This window comes from Lynx canadensis, chromosome C2, assembly GCF_007474595.2.
Source record: "Lynx canadensis isolate LIC74 chromosome C2, mLynCan4.pri.v2, whole genome shotgun sequence".
NCBI lineage: Eukaryota > Metazoa > Chordata > Mammalia > Carnivora > Felidae > Lynx > Lynx canadensis.
In genome coordinates this window covers 116,491,169-116,507,659 of record NC_044311.2, presented here as the reverse complement: position 1 = coordinate 116,507,659, position 16,491 = coordinate 116,491,169, and the positions used below count along the sequence as shown (strand labels likewise).

The following is a 16,491-nucleotide window of genomic DNA, read 5'->3' as shown; positions in this document are numbered from 1 at the left end:
GGAACAATTATAAACCAGTATCAGTAATGTCATAGATAAAAGGATATAGTGCAACTTCAGAAGGGGCAGAAGAAATTTATCACCACCTGATTAGGTGGAGAGTTTGTCATTGGATTTAAATTTATCTTTTTTATAAAGTTCTTTAAACATTAGGAGCTGACATAGATGAAACATCTTTTTCTCTGGTAATACTTGATAATTGACACAGCAGAAAGCTCTTCAATTTCTTTGTATTTTATAATTTAAAATTTATTTTATAGTGTTAGGAGGTTATGTATATGTATATTCCTGTTATCCATCAACTCCACTGTGCTTTCAACTAATAATTTTGCCTCCTAGTTCTTTAAGGAAATAGAAACTTATGTAAGAATTCTTTCATTTAGGACCACCAAATTTGTTCAACTATCTGCTTTTATTCCTAAATATTGCCTTTTCTCGAGACTATAATATGGAAAAAGTGCTTCTGCTCCTATCCAAGGCCACCTTCTCCATTTGTACTATAGATCCCAATCCTTTCTACTTTTGCATATAATCCCTTCCATTTCTTATATCAAGAGTTTGCCAGTGTGGATCATTCCCATTAGCAGGATGTGCTCTTGGACTTCTTAACTTTAAGTGTTATGGAATCCTTTGACCCTGCATTCTTCTCAAGCAGTTCATTCCTTTTCACAGTCCTCTATTCACATAGCTGAAAAGTATACTTCGTAGTGGCTGCTATACTTCATATCGCATTCTTTCTTCAACGTACTTCTCTTGTGCTTCTATCCCTACAAATCCTTGAAATGGCTCATGTTCGAGTCAACGATTTGTCTTCACTTTGCCAAATCCATTGTCAGTTTGCTGTTCTTATTTTACGTCAGGTTGACTTCTTCCTAAACTTTGTCCTTTTAACACTCTGCATTGTAGCACACTTTTTTGGTTTTCCTTATACTTCATTAATAGTTTCTTCTCAATCTCCTTTATTAACTCTTCCACTTTAGGTGGAAATTTTGGAATGCCTCAGGCTCTTCTCTGGGTATTTGATTTTTTTGGATCTACAAACTTTTTAGGTAACTTCATTCTAAAATCACCCACCTCTGGGGCACTTAGGTGGCCCAGTTGGTTGAGCCTGTGACTCTTGATTTTGGTTCAGGTCATGATCCCAGGGTCACGAGATCATCCAATCAGTCTCCTGTAGATTCTAGCTTTGAAATCTATCACAAGTTAGTCTAATTTTTTTTTCATCGCCGCTTATATAGTACCTAGTAGTTAAGAATTTGTTTTGGAATCAGACAGCCTGGGTTCAAATTCTGATTCTCACAGTTTCTGTGACCTGGGACAGGTTACTTAACCTCACCGTACCTAGTGTTTTTGTGGGCAAAACTGTAAAATTATTAGAACAATGCTGAGACATAACACACTGTATTAACCTTGAGTGTTAGTAATGCTACCCCCACCCCCACCTCCATTCCCATCCTAGTCCAGGCTTCCACCATCTCTTACTGGGATTGCTGCATTACCCTTCTGGTGGTTTTCTATACCTGCATCCTTGTCCTCCACTCATCTGCCTCAAATCCATTCTAACCCACATACAGCAGACAAGATGATTTTTCTCAGATAAATTACATAACGTCATTTTCAGGCTAGAGACAGTCTAAGGGCTTTACATTGATTATACTTGCTGTAAACTTCGGACTTACATGGCCAACAAAGCCTTTCATCTAGCCCCTGCTGACCTTTCTTAACTTTATCTCTTACCTCATTACTCCTTTCTTACTATGATACAGCTGTACTGCTCATTTTTCTTTAAACAGAGTAAGTTATATCATCCTCAGGTTCTTTGTTCTATGCCTGGGATATACTGTTCCTTGTCCTCATCATTTAGATATTCATTTAATGTTCCCTTTCAGAGAGGCCTTCACTGACCACCCAAGGAAAAGAAGCCATTCCAAAAGTCAGTTTTTCAATATCTTAAGTTTCTGCCAAGAGCTTAACAGTATCTAATATTTGTATTTGTTTTTTACCTGCTTTCTCCATTAAAATGTGAATTCCAAAACTCTATTCCTGTGTGAGTTTAGACTATATCCCTAGCCCATTGTGCAGTGTTCAGCTTCACCGTAAAGTGATAGAGAATCTTTTGAGAATGCAATTGCCTTTATTTTTTACTTTCTTTGCCAACCTTCCTGATCTGTACTACAATGTCCTGAATGGACCCAAGTTCAGGAAAACAGTGCCTTACTTTCTTAGGCCTTAAGCTAGATTCAGCTCTCAGTTACCAACCAGACTCTTCATTCAGTACATAGTTGGATTTTTCCATGATTTATTGACCACCGAGTTAATTTACCCATCTGAGCATAAAAGATTTGACACAGCTTCTGGTTTGATTTTAATATAGCACTTTTTGAGGTCTTGTTTCATGCACTTAATTTACCACTGAAATGCTCTCAAATGAGCCAGAAGGATTGGTTAAGCAGTTGTCACTTACATTCATCTTGTTAAGGCATTAAAAGTTACAAAATACATAATAGAGCTTGGTACCTGAACAGAAACATAAGATCATTGATCTCATTTTTAGTAGTTAACTTGTGAGTTTAAAGTTAACTAGCTATACTGTTTTTGGTTTAATAAATGACTTGCTTTGTCCCTGACTGAAGAAGTTTCTGTTGGTCTAGTAGATAAGGGCTGAAGAGGAAAATTATGACTTAATAATGATGAAAGGTATGTGAATGGATCTGTAAAATGAAGAAAGATGCTGAAATATGGGACATCCTTCATTCTACAACTGGAAAAAATGTCTAAAATAGCTTCTTTATTTTGAGCCACAGCATGGGCAACACCAACAACACAATACCTTACAAGGATTTCTTTTTTTGTATTTTACAGCAAGTCCAAATTTCTCTTTAGTAGTGTTAACATATTCTTTTGTACCATTCACTATCATTTCAATATTGTTGATGCTTTCTCCTTGTTCCTCTACTAAAAGAGATATCTGAATGAAAAGGTCCCTTAAATCTTTTATTTGGTTCTCCAAATTAACAAGTTCCTTGTGTCTTTGTTCTATCTCTGAGAGTTGTGCCTTAGTGATAGTGATTTCTGTAAGTAAGCTTTCATTAAAAACTTCCCATTTGCCTTGATAAAGCATATCATTTACTTCTTCTTCAGGCACCTCTTTTCCAGCAACTTCGAGCTGACGGAAAATAAATGTCTTGCACTTCTCCTGCTTTGCTGCTAATGTGTCATTGTATGTAAACATTGTTTGCTGAAATTGGCGGAACATCGCAGCATGCTGAGATTTAAGTATCCTTGTCACCACTGCTGATGGACCATTTTCAGCCTCTGACTTCTTAACTTCTTTTACTAAATCATCCAAACCTCTGTTAATGTGTTCTGCTTGTATTTTTATCTCCTTTGTAATGCTAGACTCTCTCTTAAGTAGACTAAACCTTCTCATTGAAGCCACCAGACTTCTCTGTTGCTGCCCAAATTTTTGAACATCATCTGTCAAATTGTTAATACTCTCCTGTAGTTTTTGGATCTCATGTAAGTGTCTCTCAGCTACCGGCTCTCTTTCATAAATAACAGCTTGCTGCAAAAACACCCCTTGTTCTGCTTCTGTAGTCAACACATGCCTGTCTCTGGAGAGTTCGATTTCTTTTGTTCGTTGCTTTAGTTCTTGAAGTCGGTCTTTCATCTTCCGTTTCTTTTTAAGAAGCAAAAATGATTGTGTTGAACAAAGAAAAGTTTGGCATTTTCTCTCAGTAACGGTTGGCTTCACATAGCTAATGTGTGTCTCCCAGGAAAAATCCTCCTAGTTTTCTGAAAAGAGTTTGAAAAATTAGAAAAATCAGTAAGTATTTCCTCATAAAGATAACTGAATAGGAAAAGTAATGTAAAATAATTTATAAGTTACTGCATACCCTGTGGGCCTACTATGAGTCCTGTTCGGTTGGGTGAAATAGCTGAGAAAGCAGTGATAGAGATACAATTGCCCCCAAATAAGTAGTTCAGTCTCATCTCATGATTCTGCCATTTAATAGATTTTTGTGGGGCGCCTGGGTGGCGCAGTCGGTTGGGTGTCCGACTTCAGCCAGGTCACGATCTCGCGGTCCGTGAGTTCGAGCCCCGCGTCAGGCTCTGGGCTGATGGCTCAGAGCCTGGAGCCTGTTTCCGATTCTGTGTCTCCCTCTCTCTCTGCCCCTCCCCCGTTCATGCTCTGTCTCTCTCTGTCCCAAAAATAAATAAACGTTGAAAAAAAAAAATTAAAAAAAAAAAATAGATTTTTGTGCATCTAGAGGATATATCTTAAAATGGAAGATTTGACCATATCTTCAACTTTTAGGAGTAAAAGGGCACTTTGAAAATGCCCTTATTACTAAAGATACTGTTCCTAATTAATTTGGTCTATGTAATGTTAAACTCATTTGCTAAATATGCATTTTAGTGACAGGGCAGATTCCATAGGAAAGATGGAAGCAATATAGATAATATTGGATTTTTTTTTTTAATTTCTGAGGCTTCTAGATTGATTAACACATTTGACATAGCATTGTTTTTTAATCTATTGTATACACATATATATGTATATATATATATATATATATATATATATATACATATCCATTATATCCACATATGCTTGGTTTGATTATGCTGATTCCTTATTCTTAGCATTTCTTTGCAAAGATATCCAGACTTAGAACAAAATTTCTACCAATTCATATTAAGTGCTATTTTTTCAGAAATGACAATATATAAAATGCTATTTTGGGGTGCTGATAGGGTTGACATCACATCCTGTGTTGGTAGTTATCCACAGGATTAAATTTGGTGTACATTATATATACACACACACATATACATGCACACACATATATACGTATATAATTTATATATACATATATATGTGTTTAGGTCTATACACATGTATGTATATACATATATCATTTATATGTACATATATTGATTTATGTATATGTACTATATATACACTCATTGTTATGCATATATATAAAATGAAATGAGTAAGGGGAATGCAAACTGATGTATTCTCTGGAAAACAGTATGGAGTTTCCTCAAAAAGTTAAAAATAGAACTACCCTATGATCTAGCAATTGCATTACTAGATATTTACCCAAAGGATACAAAAGTAATAATCCAAAGGAATACATGTACCCCTATGTTTATAGCAGTATTATTTACTTCCAAATTACGGACGTGTGTGTGTGTGTGTGTGTGTGTGTGTGTGTATGTTATCTCACTGGAATTTAGATAAAAACAAAAATATATTTAAAAAGACAATCTATGTTAATAAAATATTTTCATAGAACATCTTGACTTTAGAAGGGCATTTAATAATGCCTTTCATGATATTTTTGCAGATAAGAAGCTTTTGGGGAGTTACAAATAGTGTGTTGAACCGCACATAATATCAGTATAAGCCAGAGAAAAATCAGCCAGTATTGCTAATGTTATGCTGTTATGCTATGGGATGTAAGTGTTTGATATTGCTTATGCAAATATTTTTATCAGTGATTTGGGTGTTGTCACAGAAGGCATACTTATCAAATATGTTGATGACACATAATTTGGAGAGATCTTCAAGTACAGAGTTGGGATTCAAAGATTAAAATAGCATAGAACAGTCTACTAAAAGGAACAAAATTATGTTTAACCAGGACGGATATAAAATATTGCAACTAATTGTTTAGAAAGCATCTTTACATCTATAAAATGGAAGATCCTATCTTCGTAGCAGTGCTGATCAAAATAACTGGAGGTTTCAGTTGATTATGAGCTTTATATCAGAATAATCATTATGCTTTCATGAATAATATTGTCATGTCTAGATTGACTAAGAAAGATATTTGTTCCACTGACTTTATGTTAGTCAAAGCAAATGAGAGAAGGACTGTGTTAAGTTCTGATGTTTTGAGATAAGAATTCAAAAATTGGGAATTTCCATACTATCACGGGAAGGTTGAGATTGGAAGACAATCTCAGGGATTGGAAGACAATCTCAGGGACATAATACAAGGAGAATCACTGAAAAGAATGGAAATACTTTTCCTGCAACAGAGATGTAGGGAGTATCTACAACTGTTTTCTGAAATGTGTAGGTCTGTATGTATAAGAGGGACCAGACTTAACTTGGCATTAATCCAGGAGACATGAGTGGAAATTACACGGAGAGAGGTTTGATTTAGTGTAAAGAAGACTTTTCAAATGAGTAGAGTTGTCCCAAGATAGAATGAACTGCTTCATGAGTTAATAGGCTTGTTGTCACTGGAGATGTTCAAGATTCTTGATTGATGACCCAGTTGATGATGTGGAAATGAGGCCTGCATTGCACGAAAAGTTAAACCAGCATCCTAATAATATTCCTTTGGTTTTAAAGGACTGACATTCTGTCAAATAATTATTGAGGCTTACTATATGCAAAGTTTTAAATACTGTAGTATTTATTTAATAGTACCTGTCCTGGAATAATTTACTCTCTGAGGGGAGATGGGCAATATACAATTAAACAAATAAATGAGACAATTTTAGATCTTGATGGATCAATTAAGCAAATCTTCTCTAAGGTGGTATTTGAACTATGAGACCTACTGTTGAGAAGATGAAGAGCCATGGGATAGTACCCAGGCTGTAGGAAATGGGGTGCCAAGGCAATGAATGGGATTCCAGAAAGAAGCCTTATAAGTTAGCTAATCAATTTCCACATTTTTCTTATGGGAAAGTTGAGAATCAAAAAAGTTAAATGTCTTACCCAGAGCTTGTTAATGGTAGTACTGGTTAAATAATGCAAGATTTCCTGGCTTCTAGACTAGTGCTTCATCCAGTGTGAGATATATAATATAAATTTCCCAGAATATATATATATATATATAAAACATATATATATTACATTATATATATATTACATTATATATATATTACATTATATATATTACATTATATATATTACATTATATATATATATTACATAAAGCTGGGATCATCTATATGCTCTTTTGTATTCAGTATTTTATTAAATGTCTGATGATCATGCTGGTGAAGATATTTAAAAACACTCAAAAACATTGGGAAGTGATTGTAGAAACTTTTTCTCACGTGGCAACTTTGTGAAAGCAGAATTACCACCCATAATTTACTATATACTTCTGGTAAAGACTCACCCTCTTTCTGGTGTAGAGGGAGGTTGATGCTAAAAAGTCAGTTAGCTTAATGATGTGTCTTGAATAGCTCCCTACTGTTCTTTGTTTGGTTTAGCATTATTTATTACTTCCTTATCTATATGCTGTCTCTGGTATTACCTTATTGATGCTGACAATAAACCCCTCCCCTTAGTGCTTAGGATGTCAGGTTGCTTGTAAACTTTGTCTGTTTTTATTTTTTTTTTGGCTGAGGTAATTTCTTTATTTTACACTGCTTTTCTTCCAATCTCCCCCTCAACTTTATTGAGGAATAATTGACAAATATAATTGTATATTTTTAAAGTGTTCAGTGTGATGACTTCATATACATTGTGGAATGATTACCAGTTTCAACATAATGAATACATCCTTCACTTCACATAATTAGCTTTTTTTTGCATGTGTGGTTAGAATACTTATGATGTACTCTGAGCAACTTTCAAATATATACACCATATTATTAACCACAGTCCCCATGCTGTACTTTATATCCTCAGAACCTATTTTTCTTTAAATAGAAAGTGTGTACTCTTTGACCTATCTCTGCTCATTCCAGTCTTTCCCCAGCCACCATTCTATTTCTATTCTGTTTCTATGAAATCAAATTTTTTTTTTTTTTAAGATTCCACATGTAAGTGACACAATACAACATTTGTCTTTCTCTGTTTGGCTTATTTCACTTAGCATAATGTCCTCCAGTTTCATCCATGTTGTTGCAAATGTAGAATTTCCTTCTTTTATTTTTTAATTTTATTTTTTTTAATTTGCATCCAAATTAGTTAGGATATAGTGCAACGATGATTTCAGGAGTAGATTCCTTAGTTCCCCTTACCCATTTAGCCCACCCCCCCCCACAACCCTCCAGTAACCCTCTGTTTGTTCTCCATATTTATGAGTCTCTTATGCTTTGCCCTCTCCCTGTTTTTATATTATTTGTGTTTCCCTTCCCTTATGTTCATCTGTTTTGTCTCTTGAAGTCCTCATATGAATGAAGTCATAGGATTTTTGTCTTTCTCTGACTAATTTCACTTAGCATAATACCCTCCAGTTCCATCCATGTAGTTGCAAATGGCAAGATTTCATTCTTTTTGATTGCCGAGTAATACTCCATTATATACATATATTATATATATATAATGTACATATGTTATATATACATGATATATATTATATATATAATGTGTGTATATATATATACACACACATATATATATATATATATATATATATCATGTATATATATATATATACACACACCACATCTTCTTTATCCATTCATCCATCGATGGACATTTGGGCTCTTTCCATAGTTTAGCTATTGTCGATAGCGCTGCTATAAACATTGGGGTGCATGTGCCCCTTCGAAACAGCATATCTGTATCCCTTGGATAAATGCCTAGTAGTGCAATTGCTGGGTTGTAGGGTACTTCTGGTTTTAGTTTTTTGAGGAACCTCCATACTGTTTTCCAGAGTGGCTGCACCAGCTTGCATCCCCAAAACTTTGTCTTTTTTAAATTGGCTTTTTGAATATGATTTTTTTCTCCTCAAATTAGCACACATAGACAGTTTAAGAAGTCAAATCACTTCAAAGCTTGTAAAGATATACAGCCGACCCTTGCCTGCCCCACCACGCCTCATTTCCATTTTCCCATTTCCAAAGGCAGTTTCCAGCCCCTTAGCTGTATGTTACTTTTAAACTCTCTGTTTCTAGGTAATTTGCTTCCATAGGTGTTTCCGCTTTTTCAGTTTTAAATATTCTATTGTATCTCTGCTATGAAAGATGTGGTTTAACCACATTATACCCCCAGTCTTCCCTCAATTTTTCCCTCTCAGTATAGTTATATCACAATTTTTGGTTAGTATTCTGTGTTTACATTATTCTGACTACCCAAATATTACATATACCAGAGTCACAAAAGGTAGTATGGCTATATTTTCTTTCTCAGATAATTTTTTTCATTGTTTCTAGGCCTTTTCAGTGGATAAGGCTAGGAAATGTGTATTTTCACTTTAAGAAAGCTTTTTGTTGAAGTATTTACATATACAGAAAGTGTCCCAAATAAAAATGTATAGTTTGATGATTTTTCACAAAGTGAACACATCCATGTAACCACTACTCAGATCAAGAACCATGTAACTTTTAAATTTCTCTTGAAAATACTAATTACCTCAGGTTTTTAGTTGCTTAATTTTGTACATGTGCATTACTACTTCACTGTAAACTCTTGACTTGAACTGAAAATACCCTCTTAATATATTCAAATATAGTAGGTATTCTTTTTCTTTTATTTCATGTTGTTATTCCATTTTCTGAGGCTTCTTTCTTGAAACCCTCTAGTATGACCTGATTTACTACACAGCTGCTATGTTTGGATATTTTTCTCTTTTCTTGTGTCTTATCTCCTCCTGATTCCTAGTTCGTCATCTCTATTCTTGGTTTATTCCCTTGATTTGGGGGCATACCATAGTTTCCTTTTAAAACATAAATGTGGTGATCACTTATATTTCTGAAAACATTTTTATTCTATCCTTAATACCGGAATGACAGATTTTCTGCAGATATAATTCTTACTTGGAAATTATATTCCATAGAATTTTGAAAACCTTGCTGCATTTTTATCTAACATTCTTTGTCGCCCTTAAGAAATCTGCCATAGAATTCCTGGTATTTTAAATAGGATCGTTTTTTTTCCCCTTCCTTTCATAAAAGTCTTGGCCTTTTCTTTTTAATCTCAGTGTTCTGAATTTTCACAATAACATGACTTGGGGTACATCTTTTTGCATTTATTTGCTGGAAGTTGAATGATTTTTCAGTCTGGAAATTGATGTATTTAGGATTTTTTTTGGGGGGGGGAAGGGGTTCCTAATTTTTCAAAAACTTCATCTTTTCCATTCTCTTTGTATTACTTTCTTTAAAATTCCCCTTATTTGGATGTTAACTTTCTTAGCTATTCCTCTAACTTTCTTAGCATCTGAAAGGTAAAGTGACTTGCCAGAGGCCACATAACTAAAAAGTGGCAGAACCTCATTCAGATACAAGACTACCTGATTGCAGATCTGTTCTTTTTCTGATTTCTATAGTGACTAGAAATAGGTTATCCTAGTGAAATATGCTCTAAATGAAGTTGATCTATATCAAATAGTGTTTTTAGTATAAGTACTATAATAAATTGGTATAATTACTATAAAGACTAAAATAAAGTTCTTGCAGAAGGTAATATAGTATATCAGAGCTAAAATAATTATGTTGTTTGCAGCTTTATTATAACCTGTAGTATAATTAGACCAAATTAAGCACTTTACAGTTTAGAAGAGGAAAAAGATTTAATTCTATCTCATATACCTATGTGACAGAAAGTCTCCAAGAATCTTTGAATCCTATCCTTGATACCATGGTAGAGATAGGTATTGTTATATTTTGTTTAGGCTCACAGTCATAGGCTGAGATAAGAGAGATAAGAAGTAATACTTCATTTCTATATATGTACACAGATTTCTGTTTTCTACTAACCTGTTACTATGAATTCTTACAGCTACAATGTATATACTATGCTTTATATAGTTATGTTGTTTTTTGCACACTTAGTTTTGAAAGAACTGACTTTTATCCTTGATAACATGGGAAAAAGAAAAGACTGAGTATTAGAGGCTCAGATGAGAGATGGGGGTGGTAGGGACCAAAACAAAACAGATTCTGATTTTTATATTCATGAAAATTAAGTCCTGTTTAATGCTTATCTATGGCTAAGTAGTTTTTGGCAATGCTTAAATTTCACAGTTCTCAAGAACCGCAGTGTCCCCAACTTTCTCCTTGCTTGCATGGTTTAGAACAAATCCTGAAACAACCCCCTCTAACATTTTTATGGCTGGATAGATACGGTTTTGTTTGTTTGTTTGTTTGTTTTAATTAGCAATAAGTGATCAGTACCATCAAAAGCCTTTTTCTCAAGCATCATAGTTTGAAAAAATGTTTTAAGGAATAGAATATTTCAGATTGCTATTGTAACACAGTATGCCTTTGTAAGTGCTTTTAGAAAAGTAAATTTTACTGTCACTGATTTTGGAAACCAACACATTTGACTCTCACCCTTGTTAAGGTTGTCTTTTCCTGGCTTTCTGTTCTTGAAAGATTAGTTCCCTTGTGTACCTCATTTTAATATTTGTTTTTTTTTCACATTTTAATATTTGAATAAAACATGCTTCAAGGAATCCTTCAAAATATATTGATAGTATTTTCTATTCATTAATACTAATAATTTTTCCAGAAAAAATCAAGTAAATATTCCACATCTTTTATTCTGTAGGTGTAAATATGTTACTGATATTAAAGGAAAAACAGACTTCCTTTCAGTGCTATGTATCATGGCATGCATATTATAGTAAATAATGCTTATATAAAATCAGTGATACAGTTTATACTGTGTTGATCTTCATTTATAGATCCAATGCCTTTCTTTCTTTTCTTTTTTTAAATGTTTTATTTTATTTTTTTGAGAGACAGCATATTTCTTTTGAACATTTAAAGTGTATTTATGTTAAAGATACCTTAAATTATTAGATTATTTCTGGTTTCTTAGGAATAAATTCCTTTGTTGTGGCCACAGACTGTTTCTTCTGGTGGTGGGCAGGTGTATTTTGTGACCTTTGTCAGTAGTAGGTGATTATATTATACAAGGATGTCCTGAGTGCTCTGCATTATGGATACATCCTTAACCCATTTTTTGTTTGTTTGTTTTTGGCATGACTAGGGCCCTCTGGAGTTTGCCTTCTTAGCCCAGGTACTATAAATATGGGCTTGATTTTTCTCTAGTGCTTTTTCTATAGCCCAGGTATATACATATGGGTCTGGATTTTTTTCTTACTGATTTTTATAGCCTCAGTGGATACCTCACCTCCCACTGTAATCCTGACATTAAATCCAACAGAGATTTTCCTGTAACTGTATATGAACTATATTCTATTTTTTTCTAGTTTACCACTATAGGAAGCTCAGTTTTAGTCCCCTATTATGCACAAATTCTAAACTGCAGCCTCTAAGGTAAAGTATTTGCATGGAGTTAGCTTTAATTCCTGCTGTCCATTTTGGCTGTGTGTTGCCTCTTCAATTCTAGCATCTGGAAATTTCCCTTTCTTACTTCAAATGTAATGATGCAATTTTAAATTTTGTGTTTTTTCCCTTAAGACTACATCAAACATGTCTACATGTTTTGTTTTGTTTTGTTTTGTTTTTTAATGTGTTTTATTTTGAGAGAGGGAGAGAGAAGTCCCAAGCAGGCTCCGTGCTGTCAGTGTGGAGCCTGACGTAGGGCTCCATCTCACAAATCATGTGAGTTGAAACCATGAGTCGAAACCTTAATCAACTGAGCCACCCAGGCACCCCGTACTTCCATATGTTTGTGGCAAGAGGGTGGGATATCTGTATATCTTGACTGAAAGTCATAGGTGATTATCTTTACAGAGTTAACATAGTTCAGAATGTTCCTTAAATTCTTCTTAATCTGCCCCAAAATTGACTTAATGTAGGAGGTACTCAGTTGCACTTACATGTTACGTATAAATTGTATTTCCTAGTAGTTACCTTCTCATAAGTACATGCATAACTATTTCCAATTTAACCTCTTAATTTTACAGCTTCATAAATTAGAATATTAAGTAAAGTGAGACATGTAAGTATATTAGAATTTGAAAGTTGGAAGAGACAGAGTTCATGAAGCCATAAATGTGTAATTGCTTAGGCTACATGAAATTGATGAGACTACCATTGTATATAATCTTTCTGTACCTTAAATGTATTTTTCTTAATGTTGGAAGATTTCTATCCAAATATGAATCCTCTGTCAGTATGTTTAGCTTACTGTGTTGCTATACAATTTTTAATTGTACTGTTAATAACTGACTTATCTTGAGCTTAAACAGGATATTTGCAAAAAGAAAGAAGACTAATTTATAAATATGGTAATCAACTTTGACAATTTGTTCTGGGAAATAGAAAAGTAAACTTTGTATGATGTAAAACTTTCTCCGCCCTATTACAAACAGGGAACATTCTCAGAAACAGAAATATGAATAAAAATTACCTAATGCTTTAAGAAACATACACCCTGAGACAGATATTTACAGATTTATAGATTTTTTTAGTAAGAAATTTCTTTCTACAGTTACTGTATTAAATACACTATTTTAATAAATGTAACCAGTTTTTATCCAACATGAATAGAGTATTCTTTTGCTTTTATGTGTGAAGACAACTTGTAACATTTTCCTAATTCAAAGTGAAAGCATCTGTTCATGGAAAATTCACCTCTTGGGCTGCTTAAATATGGAAAGCAAACTAAAAAGAAATATTGAAAATTGCATATATTTTCTCAGAGTTTAAATTATCTCATATTTTTTATAATGCATTCTTTCAGTACTTTTTTATTCTACTCATTTGTTGTAAATAAATTGTTAAATTACCTTGCGTAATGTAACAATAAGACCATTTTTGTTTAAATATTTAAGACTTTGGTATAATTTTGAACTCCCACTTATCTTATTAAGCTGTACATACATGAAAAGATTTTTATATTAAGTTTAAAACTACATAGCCATGGAGATAATATGTTCTAAATATATCATAGCCAACTTTCAAGTCCACCCTTAAAACATTTAATAAAAGTCATTATTATTTTGATTGAAAATGGGCTATTTATTAAGATCTAACACGGTAGGAATTATAAAATAACTTGGAAGAAATATCAAAAAATAAAATAGGTTTTGGTTAAGCTTCTATAGATTACTTAATTCTGAACATATCAGACTACCTATATATATGTTGCATTTAAATAGTACTGACTTAAGTTTTAAAACCATCAAATCAAATATATTTATATTAAGTTTTATAATTTAAGTACTTAGGATATACTTAAACATTAAAATATAGAATATAGAATATACTGAAACATTAAAAATCTGAGTACTTTGATATTTTTACTGTAGTCCTTTACAACAAAGTTATTATCTAATTTCTTCCAATTTAAAAGATTTTCAGAAACAATGAAGAAATTAAGATCTTACAGGAAATTATCTTAACTTTAAAAATATTATACATGTGTGTCAATGTGTATATGTGTATGGACATAAACGTCTTTTCACAATTAAATGTAAAAGTATTCTGAAAGTAAGCACAGTATGACTAATTTATAGTCTACAAAAGAAAGCGTTTTAAGTTTGTTTTTAGAGGATCTGATTTTCTAGTGTTTCCAAAATGAGAAGTTATTTTTTAAAGGAATTAAAAGAAAAAGTTGATTTTTATTATAGTGGTTTATTTCGAAGAGCTCTAAACCCAAACCTTATTCAAGATATAGCAGTATAAATGAACAGATCAGTTACCTGGTCGAAATCTAAGCAAACCAGTAACTTTAATTATCTGTTGAGCTATTTTTAAATGTCACACATTTCAGTCTATGGATGTCTTGCATTGAAAAGTACAAAAAAAGTAGTTTTATTTACCTTTGTCTTGTTCTTTTTGTTGCTTTTCCACCTGCAGTGTTGGAGTCCTGCCCTTGAGAGAACAGCTGAGTTATCTGTAACGTTTCAATCAAATTATTTAAGCCTGTGTCTTATAGTTCACAGGCTAATTTCTGTATGGTTTTCATCTAGTTAATGTAATTGAAAGCCAAATAATGAAGTCAAATAAGTTAGACGTAGAGTTGTCCTTTTGCTGTTAGTATCAAATGAGAAGAACAAATTGCTTGCTTCACACCTGGAGGATCCGGTTTTGCCTGTTAGCTGCCTATTCTTTAGATTAAAGGAAGATCATTTTCATTGGAGCTAGCCAGTAACAGGAAGTCCTTGTTAAACTGCCTACATAGAGCATTTGGCACAGGCTCTGTAATTTTGATCTTGTATTATGCATAAAAGATATTACGAAAAAGGTGGTTTGTCTTTAAATAGATGTTACTTTGCTTTCTTTAGGTATTAAAACTTGCTAAATATTACAGAATTTGGAATAAATAGGAATGGAAACAAGCTTGGGGTGAAGACTTTTTGTTCCATTTACTCTAAGGTGATTGAATTCTGCTTTATTTTAGGAAATCCCAAGGGCTTAACTCATGAAATCATTGAATTTCAGAACCATACCAGCCAGAAAAGAGCTCATATTTAAACCTTCCACTTCACTCTTGTTTTTACTTATACTTGCTATTTTCACTTTAAAATAGTTTCAGCATGGAAAACCTAAAGGTGTGCAGTAATATGTGATACTGTTTATAATATACAGTATAACAATTCAAAATTAATTTTCACTGGAGTGAAATACTTACAGGAAGGATTAGAAATGAAATTTCTCTCACCTTACTGAATTTTCTTACTCTCCCTTTTTTGCTGCCTGAGTTGTTATGATTTGAGGGTAAGAGGAGGGAAATTGCTATATCCTTGGAATGTTTCCAAAATAAGAAATAACTCATCACACGCTTACTCTTCACAGCATTCTTTGTGACAACAAATCACTGGAAACAACCCAAAAGCCCTTCCATGTAGGCCTGGCTGAATAAATGGAACATCTGTATAATGACCGTTTTATTCATTAGTAAAGAATATAGTAATAAAAAAGATTTCTTTATACTACAGGGTAATTGTAGAATTTACAATTAAAAAAAGCATGCTAGTGCACAAAAGTGTATATAGTGTAGTAGTTTTTGAGGCAAAAAGGAAAGGCGGATATACACACAAATACTCCTCCCCCCCACCAATCAATAATGGTGAATTTCCATAGTCTCCAAATTGTGTACTTTAAAATACCATTTCCCCCATATACATGTTTATATGTTCAAAAAGAAGCAATGGGAGGATGAGCTAAAAACTAATGAAAATAGTTACCTAGATGAGAACGGAAGGAATAGAGAGAGGGACAGGGACAGAGATGGAAAATAGTTCTGATTGTACCTTGTTTTTACAGTTTTGAATTTGGAACCATATAAACGTTTTAAAAATTAAATCTTAAAATAATAAAACTGTATGTAAAAAGCAAAAGAAGCCTGAAACAAATGAACGTGGCTACATATCTAGATGTTGGCATAGCCACACAGAGAAGCATTATTCCAAGTAATTTTAAAAACCAGTATTTTGACTCATGCATCTTTTGTGGGAAATATGTTAGAGACAAAAATAACCGCAATGAGATCTTAACCTGCATTTGGAAGTATTTTTAGTAATAATATTGGTATTGTGTTGAAACTCTTTATACTGTATGGTAAATTGTTAATGTCGGTGTGATTACAAACTGAAGTTTTTAAGTATAAGAAAAAAGAACTACAAATGAAGCTAAGTAAAAACTAAT

The 16,491-nt window shown here is 33.1% G+C and overlaps 2 protein-coding genes across 4 annotated transcripts in view; one reads left to right on the top strand and one right to left on the bottom strand.

Annotated features, from left to right (window-relative positions):
• Window positions 1–16,491, top strand: part of ARL13B (ADP ribosylation factor like GTPase 13B) — a 68,903-nt gene that overhangs the window by 26,376 nt on the left and 26,036 nt on the right. The window lies entirely within an intron of this gene.
• On the bottom strand, window positions 175–14,927 carry STX19 (syntaxin 19). Its single transcript, XM_030329781.2, has 2 exons — window positions 14,664–14,927; window positions 175–3,795 (listed from the first exon to the last, which is right to left on the bottom strand). Exon 2 carries the CDS (start codon window positions 3,668–3,670, stop codon window positions 2,789–2,791), a length of 882 nt encoding a protein of 293 aa, XP_030185641.1. The 5' UTR covers window positions 3,671–3,795; window positions 14,664–14,927; the 3' UTR covers window positions 175–2,788.

Coding starts and splice junctions, on each gene's coding strand:
- STX19 (XM_030329781.2), bottom strand. CDS start 3,670: ATGAAAGACCGACTTCAAGAACTAAAGCAACGAACAAAAGAAATCGAA.